An 8,905-nucleotide genomic window follows, 5' to 3' on the forward strand; every position below is an offset into this window, starting at 1 on the left:
CACCTGGTCGAACACCTTTGAAGATCTGGGGAGCGACCACGGAGTCCTGTGCATGACGATGGGAGAGAATACAGGCAAAATGGACGGCTGCCAAAAAGCTAGAGTCGTGGACTGGGACAAGTTTTGAGAGCAAAGAGAACGAGAAAAGCAGGAAGGGCCAATCGAGGATATTGGGGAATGATGCAGGGAACTACTCGCGGACGTATAAAAAGCTACAAAAGAAATAGAATGCCCAGACAGGCGAAAAGAGCCTGAAGGTGGCGACAGGCCCTGCGGAAGCATCGACGGCAGCATTTCCGAGCCATTCAGGGTGGACAGCCGGCTTGCGCATCTAGTAGAGGCCAAGAAATCTATGCAGCGAAGAGCGAGTCAGCAGAAACTGAACAGAAAGATACGCATGAAGATTGTCGAGATCAACCGAGAGATTGAGGCCCACTACGTTTGACTGTGCGAACAGGAATGGCAGGAGCTGTGCGATACAATGGACGGAAACATGAGTGCAGGGCGCAAATGGAAGATCCTTAGGCACCTGCTGGATCCAACCAGCACGAGAACGGCGACTCGTGTCCAGATGGCCAAGCTGCGACACAAGTACAGAGACAACCCGCAGGCCTTCGTAGAGGAGATCATCCAGACGCACCTCACTCGCCCGGCAGGTGAGAGTCACATGGAACACTGTGGGGCTCGAAACGAGGAACTAGACACGGAATTTTCCATGCAGGAAATTAAAGCAGTCCTCCAGCTACTGAAGACTAAATTGGCGCCCGGTCCTGACAAGATCACCAACCGAATTCCGAGGAACCTGAATGATGACACCATCTAGAAGCTACGTCAGTATATCAACGCATACTGGAAGGAAGGCCGTATTCCACATGAATGGAAGACAGCGGATAACATACTAATACCCAAGCCAGGCTAACCGCTTGAGGTTCGAAATATGAGGCCGATATCTCTGACGTCCTGCGTCGGGAAAGTCATGGAGCATGCCTGCCTCAACAGGGTGACGACGATCCTCGAGAAGCGGGATGCCTTCGGCACTCACATCATCGGCTTCCGCAGAGGACTTTCGACGCAGAATGCTATGCTGCAAATCAAGGAACTGGTCATTAGGGCACCAAGCACGCACGTGCGCGCCCTGCTCGAGTTAGACCTGAAAAGCGCCTTCGATACAGTAAAACATGCTGCCATTTTGGACAAGATCAGCTAACTAGGTCTTGGTTCAAGGTTCCACCGGTACGTCAGCAGCTTCCTGATCGGACGCAAGGCGACGGTGAAGGTCGGCGGTGCCCCACAACGAACAGATGACATAGGGGGTGCGGGTACTCCACAGGGCTCGGTGTTTTCTCCCATGCTTTTCAACCTCATTATGATCAGACTACCAGACCGTCTCGACGCAACGGAGGGCATCAATCACACTATCTACGCAGACGACGTGACCGTGTGGACTACAGCGAGAATGAGCGTTGGTGAAACGCAAGAGAGAATCCAGCAGGCCGTGCGGGCCGTAGAGCAGCACCTCGAAGGCACGGGTCTCGTCTGCTCTCCCGATAAATCGGAAATACTCCTGCATAGACCACGCAAGAAAGGACCTCACCCGCAGGTTGTACTGGACGCCCGTCGCTTGGGCATCCACGTCATGACAAAGGAGGGGACCCAAATACCAACGGTGTCCGAAATACGAGTGTTCGGCCTGTGGATGGAAGAGAACAGTCCGAACTACGAGCTGGTAGCATGACTGCAAAATAAAGGGGCCGCCGCAACGCACCTTGTGCGTCAGGTAGCGAAAAAAATAAAAGGGCTAAAAGAACACAATGTGACGAAGTCAATACAGGCGTACGCGCTGAGCCACATAGCGTATGTCGCCAAACATGCTGACTGGAACAGAAGCGACACCGAGAAGCTGAACGCGGCGATTCATCGAGCATTCAAGGTAGCCCTGGGTGTGCCCCAGTACACGGAAACCCGTAGGCTTCTGTAGCTGGGTGTGCACAACACCCTCGACAAGATATCAGAAGCGCAGAGGATCGCGCAGTTCGAGAGGTTGTCTGGCACAAGAACGGGAAGACGCATTCTCGATCTGCTCGGGATTCGATATCATGAGGCGCGTGAATAAGGAAGCATTGCTACCGGAAGTCAGGGACACCATACTGACAGAAAACATCCTCAGGAACACTCACCCCGTTCACGACTTCCAACGATGCAAATGCAGAGATGCAGCAATCCTAAAGGCGCATGGAAACCAAGAGGGTGTCTTCTTCGTCGATGCGGCCAGGTATCCACTGTCAGCTGGTGGCGGCGATGGGGGACGCTCGGAACCCCCGCCGCTACCCGTGAATGAGCGAGGCGAAGTCGAGGTGCTAACACTATCACCACTGCTACCGCTACGACAACAACGACTGCAGCGAAAGCGGCAACATCAACAGCGAGTCCGGTCAGTGGCGGCGGGACCTGCTTTCTCTATGGCGGACCTAGATACAAGAGGAAAGGTTCTGGTCACGGCATCAGCCCGGCTGCCATCATTCGAAGCTGCAGAAGAAATGGCCATAGCTTTAGCGGTACTCCACAGCGGTGCAGACGACAGCCTGATTATTAGCGATTCTAAATCAGCGATTCGGAGCTATATTAAAGGCCGGGTGTCCGAGGAGGCGGCACGCATGCTTAACGCCAGAGCTGGGGACTTCGCGTGAAGCAAGACTGCTGACAAGGCCCTCAAGTTGTTTCCCGCTCACATGGGGGACAGTGGAACTATCAACAACAACAGCCGTAAAACTATCAGCAACAACGCCAAGAGCCAAAGAGTAACTGGCATCCCACCCAACCATAACGAGCGCGCCCCCCTCGTCGCGAGGCAACTTACCCGCCGCGACGCAGCCACCCAGGGAGCAGCCGCCACCGTGGTTGGGAGGAGCACCGGCCGAGGCACGGTGGTGGCCACAGGCACTGGCAATGCCGAAATTACCACCCCCACCACGTCCGTTGCTGCAGCAACTGAAGTTCGTGCAGAAGAGGCGCGACAACAGAGGTGTGCCGACTGCTATGGAGAAGAATTTCCTGCCAGGTACCACGACATGCTTGCGCTCTATAGGAAAGACCGGGAGAAAATCCGCAACCCCACGTGCACCTGGGCAGGTCGCAGGCGGTGAACCTGAGAAAGCTGCAGACGGGCACGTTCACCAACGCCTACCATCTGCACCGCTTATGGCCCACGCTGCACCCGTCGCCTGGCGGCTCGTGGTGCGTGCACGAATGGGCCGATATGGCACATATACTTTGGCGATGTGAAAGAGATGATGATAGGCCCCGAAAAATGATTACGTCAACTGAGGGACCCACCGAAATGGGGCAACTTGCTGAGCGATGGCAAGCCGCCATTCTCAGCGAGGCCCTCGAAGACCACGTGTTGGCCGTCCAGCGGGCCAAGGCCGTCGCCGAGGACCTCAAAAGATGTTCCTCGAACGATGTGTCCCTGGCAGCCTAGCCCCGGGCACAGCAACAACCGTTGAGCAAATCAAGTTTATTCAACTAAACTCAAAAAAGCACACAACCAAGTTGATTGGCCGATCATGGGAGATGCCTTTGCCCTGCAGTGTCTGTAATCAGGCTGATGATACACCAAAAACAAGCATTGACATGCACGCAAGCAGTGGGCCTCAGTGTTGAAGCGTATGTAAATATTTGTGCTTCGAAACATGTTTGTTTACATGTCAGAGTTAACGCATTCAAAATAATAAGTAATCAGTAATTTGCATTCGCTTGCATTTCTTCCACTGTGACTTCATGGCCATCATTCGTTGCTTGTTTAAGGGCTCCAGTTCAGCATTTAAAATCACATCTGCGGAGAAATGCTGCTGTTCGGTTGTTTTCCTCCTGTTGTAAATTCAGTTTGGCTTGTTTTTACAAAATTTTGTGATCAGTCTGGACAGACTTGTCTGAGCAGCAACAAAAACAAGGGGCTCCCACATTCAATCAGCTATTGTGGATACCAATGTGTTCAAATTGTCGAGAAAATTTCCCCATTAGAAATACACAGGCCTGGGCGCTTTTACCTAACCGAGTTCAAATAACGGCCTTTTACTGTAGTATTATTTTTTCCGTGTAAACTACCTGACGCATGACAAGGAATTTTTAAAAGTATGGTAATTTTCAGCAGAACAATGACTGAGTGCACTGAGTAGGTATAATCAAAAATGACCAGTTCTTGTACCTGTTGATGATTCGACTGTCTGCTAACAGCTATTTCTTTGTTATTGCTGTGAAATATGTAGCCAAAAAGAATATTTTTGATGATACCCGTGTTAAGAGTGAGGGAGACAGGAAGTAGTGAAGAATAAAAATGTGAATTCAGCTTCTCACTTTGTCAATTGTTTGAGCAGTGTCTGTCATGACTATGCATCATTGGCACAAAAAACTCATTTAATTTTCTGTCAATGCAAAGCATAAAAACTTTGAAGGTCATTCAAGAAGTAAGGGTCATTTGGTTCCAAGGAAGTGAATATTCATAAGCAAGCGTTTTTATTGGTGGGCTTAGCTTAGCGAAAACCTACCTCACTTTTCAACAGAATCACTGCTAACTTTTTAGCACTTTTCGTACCGTCGCAGTAGTGTCTTTAATCAATCTGCATACAAGATCGCCGCTTGGCAACTGAACTTGTTGCGAATGGTGATCGTGAATTTCCCACTCTCTTCAAATCGTACCCCGAGCCACTGTTTCATGTGAAGGAAGAGGAAATTGTCGCATGGTGCTGGCACAGGACAGCAGGGTGAGCAATTAGTGTTCCCGACCAAAATATTTGATCTACCCATTGGTTCTGATTGTGGTGCAAGGATGCACGTTGTCATGTAGGAGGCCGATTCTAGATGATAATTTGTGACGTCAACAATGTTTATCGTACTTATTACTGTGGTGAGTGTTTCCCAGTATAAGTCAGCTGTAAGTGTCGCCCGCATTTTATCGCGGCTCATCGCGACTACGTCACCTTGGGATCAAGGGTGGTGATTCCTGCGGCACTGTGCGAACAATCCGTGCCACTTGTCCACACAGGTCATCAAGGCATTGTTGCCATGAATAAGTGCGCCAGAAGTAGTTACACGTGGTGGCCGGGTATCAACCATTACATCGAATCAACAGTTCATGGTTACCAGCCTTGCCAGTGCAACCACAGAGCCCCACCAAGAGCTCCTATACCAAAATGAAAACAAAAACAAGAAATGCCTTGGCACAACCTGCACATTAACTCTGCTGGACCTATAGAAGAATGTTCATTCGTGGTGGTTGTTGACGCGTACACCAAATGGCTGGAGGTAAAACAAGTTACCACAACGACATCGGTGGCTGTTATCTCCCCTCTGCGGTGATTGTTTGCAACGTTCGGACTACCACGCAAAGTTGTCTCCGACAACGGCACTTTGTTTGTGTCCACGGAGATTTTCAAGTTCTATAAAGACAATGGCGTCTCTTCTATTACGTTAGGTCCATACCACCCGGGGACCAACGCGTAAGCCGAGCGCTATGTGGCAGAGCTCGAACGCGCCCTCACTAAAGATTAGACTGGGAAAATGCAACGCTGCGTCGCGTGCTTTCTCTTCAGACAGCACAACACTGTTCAAAGCTTTACAGGAGAAACGCCGGCGAAACTAATGTTTGACCGAGCAATGCGAACCCAGCTCACAGCAATTGTCCCGAAGCCCTCGTCAAAAACATTGTTCGAGGAAGAAAAGCTCCAGCGTAGCAGGAGAATTGAAAGTGGGCAGCGCATATACGCCCGCCAGTTTAACAGAGGGCCTGGCTGGGTTCAAGCGACGGTGTTCAACCGCACAGGTTTGCGGTCAAGGCTTGTCGACATCGATGGAAAGGCCACACGCTGCCACCTTAATCAGCTACGTTGTCCAGCTAGTTTGTCAGGGGAAGCTTCGATTCAAGCAGGCACCCCAACAGCAGCTTCGTTTACTTAGCCTGGAATCTCGCACCGGATCAATCGGCACCGCCGCCGACCTGCACTGAACACAAAGGACACTCAGTGAACCGAAGCTCCTTTTACCCCAGAGCATCCACGCGACAACGGCGGCCCTCAAATTGCTTCCAGTCGACAATCTAAGCAGAGAGGAGATGTGTCCCAAACCGGAGCGACTAAAAAGCCACTAAAACACGCCCAAGTTACCAGACCTCTTTTTCGTGCTGTCCCTAGAAAATTCCGAGTGAGATGTCCCTAGCCCATAAACACGTGGCTCTACGCACTACGAGCGCTCTGCGCATTTGACCGTCGCTTTCAAAGTGGTGTGGCTCAAGTTAAGTAAGACTACGTTACCCGTGACGTTCGTAATATTGGGTTTGACCCACAGAGCCACGTAAGGCTGAACGTCATGGGCGAACAAGCGTGTACAGTTTACACTTGCCGTTCATTTTGGAAAGGGGTTCACTTCCTGTTGACTAGCACGCACTTATAAAGGTAGCAACTGCAGTTTAATGTTACGTAAGCACACCCGTGCTTTCCAGTTTCTGCTCATTCTCTGGCCTCATCTTATAGTTTTAGTAGAGCTAGGACACTTAGCTATCGTATATTCTACAATATTTACCGAAAATTATCACTATTTTTCTTTTTGAGCTGATAATTCTGAATGCTGCGAGTGTGCTCTGCCATTGTGCGACTGAGCACAATGGCGAAGCCGACTTGTAATGCCTTACCTGTAAAACGGCAATTGCACTTTTACACGTTTTTACGCTTAAAGGGCGTTGCATGAACCTGAATTCCAGATGTTCTATACATTGCTTAGACGTTTGATTTAAAAAAAATGCGCTAGAACATTTCATTTACATATTGAAGTATTTGTTTATCTGGAACATTTTGAACAAAACTGATGGTGACAATCAAACTTTGGTTTCACAGCAATACTTCATTTCAGAACTTACACATGACATTACAACCTTGCACAGGATTAAAAATAAAACAAACATAGGTATATTGTCTCAAATAATCCAGCAGGGTAACCTTGTCAATTTTTAATACAAAACAATATAAAACTGCGAAAATGACAAACGAAAATATACGTTAGATATGAAAGCACAAAGGCAATACTTCAAAAAGTAATATGCAAAACAGAATAACACAACTGCGAGCTGGGCTTGTTGGTCACGATTCATTTTGAAACGATTTGTAGAGAGCGAAAAAAGAGATGGAAAACCAAAAAGCCCATGGCACTGCCCGCTTGTGCATTTTTAATTTCCTGTCTGATTTTTAGTGCTCAAAAATGATTCAAAAGTGAAAAAAATACCAAACCTCATATTATGTATGTTTTGGAATTCTAGCTTTCACTGAATGCATGTTGCAGCATAAAAAGTTGCTTTAGAACATTATCGCATGGCGGAAATTTATACAAGATGGAAGGCAAGCACATCGAAATTGATAGTAGTGAAATATAGGCTGTTCCTTTTGTAAAGTTAGTTAAACTTCAGACGCAGCCACACGTATTGCTGAGCATACAGTCTATGTAAAACCCGCAAATTGTAACTAGGAAGAAGACTGAAGATCTCCGAGTGTCTCAAATGACAGTGTACAATAAATAATATAGTAGCACTGCAAAGCCTGAAGAAAGAGCAGATTGGGAGACCTTTCTTGATTCTTCTTTTCTTCTTCTTGCTTTCTCTGCGTTTCTTCTACCTCCTTTTTGAAACCTTCTGACTCGTTTTTTTTCTTATTCTCATTCTTTCTATCTCTTCCCTTGTCCGTGGTCCCTTCCCTTTTTTCCTCTTTCTGTCATGCTCAGCTTTTTAAACTCTTCTTTGGACCTCTTTTTATCTATTTTCTGTCTACGTCTATTTTTGCTTCTTTATTTCTTTTATTTTTCTCTGCTTTTCTCTTTCTTTTCATCTTTTTTCTTTTATTTCTCTTCTGTTAATGAGTTAATTTTCGTTGAATGCATGAACCTGCTGTACTTGGTCTCTGTAATCGCCCGATTTTTGTTATGCATACTCGTCAGACAGGTTTTTTTGCATCGGAGAATTTATGGCTGCTTTAATAGTTTTCCTGTTCACATATTCAAAATGCACCCAGAAATGTACACATATCTCAGGAACAATGCACAAAAAGACAGCATTGAGCTCAATGATAGAGAGCACTTGGATACAAATTCGTACGACTACTTGGAGCAAAATTAATGCAGACAAAAAGGACATCACGCAGAGGACATGACATGGGGCACTTGGTACTCAAGAGATATTGTGCAGTCTTTAAATCGTTGAATATTCCGCTTAACACTCAGAAACTTATCGTGCAGAGTACTTAGCGGATTCCTGCTGATGTAAAGCAACTGATAAACTGAAAGCCTCAGAGATGGCACTCATTACAGAACAGAGGAACATGACGAACACACAAGACACTAAACGTCAACATGCTTACTTTAGCTGGAGGCATACATATGCGTTGGAAAGGCTGGTTAAAAGGCTCAAGGGCAGGGCACAAAATCGTTGCATAATCAAAAGACTGAGAATATCGGCAGTGACACTCAATCTGGCTCTGAAGGAAACAGGTACAAATAGTCTGAAATAGCCTACAGCATGCAATGCACTTGTTAAAGGCAGGTATATTAAATAATTTCGAAAACTGCGTGCAAAACATTTGTTCAGATGAGGTGTAAGTGGCTTTTGTACTGAAAATTCTAGTGTAATATGAATGACATTTTCATAATAGGTAATGAATTAAAAATTGTCCACATGCCAGAACCCAGCGAAATGCCAAAACCAGATGCAGTGTCTTCGCTTTCATAAAATGACGGAGCAGCAAATTTCGTTGCAAGTTTAGGTAAATATAATTTGATTCACAACTGTGACTTATATGCATCATAATTTTTCAATGAAGTCCGATCGCTGATATGCAACATTTGTTATGCTTGCTCACATCAAAGGAAATCT

General features: G+C 47.0%; 1 protein-coding gene across 1 annotated transcript; it reads left to right on the top strand.

Moving 5' to 3' along the window:
* Positions 1 to 976: 976 nt before the first annotated feature.
* Positions 977 to 1,735, top strand: LOC119168161 (uncharacterized). Its single transcript, XM_037419567.2, has 2 exons — positions 977 to 1,143; positions 1,225 to 1,735. The coding sequence occupies exons 1-2, from the start codon at positions 977 to 979 to the stop codon at positions 1,733 to 1,735; spliced, it is 678 nt and encodes a 225-aa protein (XP_037275464.1).
* Positions 1,736 to 8,905: the final 7,170 nt, after the last annotated feature.

The sequence above is a fragment of the Rhipicephalus microplus genome, unplaced genomic scaffold (assembly GCF_043290135.1).
Source record: "Rhipicephalus microplus isolate Deutch F79 unplaced genomic scaffold, USDA_Rmic scaffold_12, whole genome shotgun sequence".
NCBI lineage: Eukaryota > Metazoa > Arthropoda > Arachnida > Ixodida > Ixodidae > Rhipicephalus > Rhipicephalus microplus.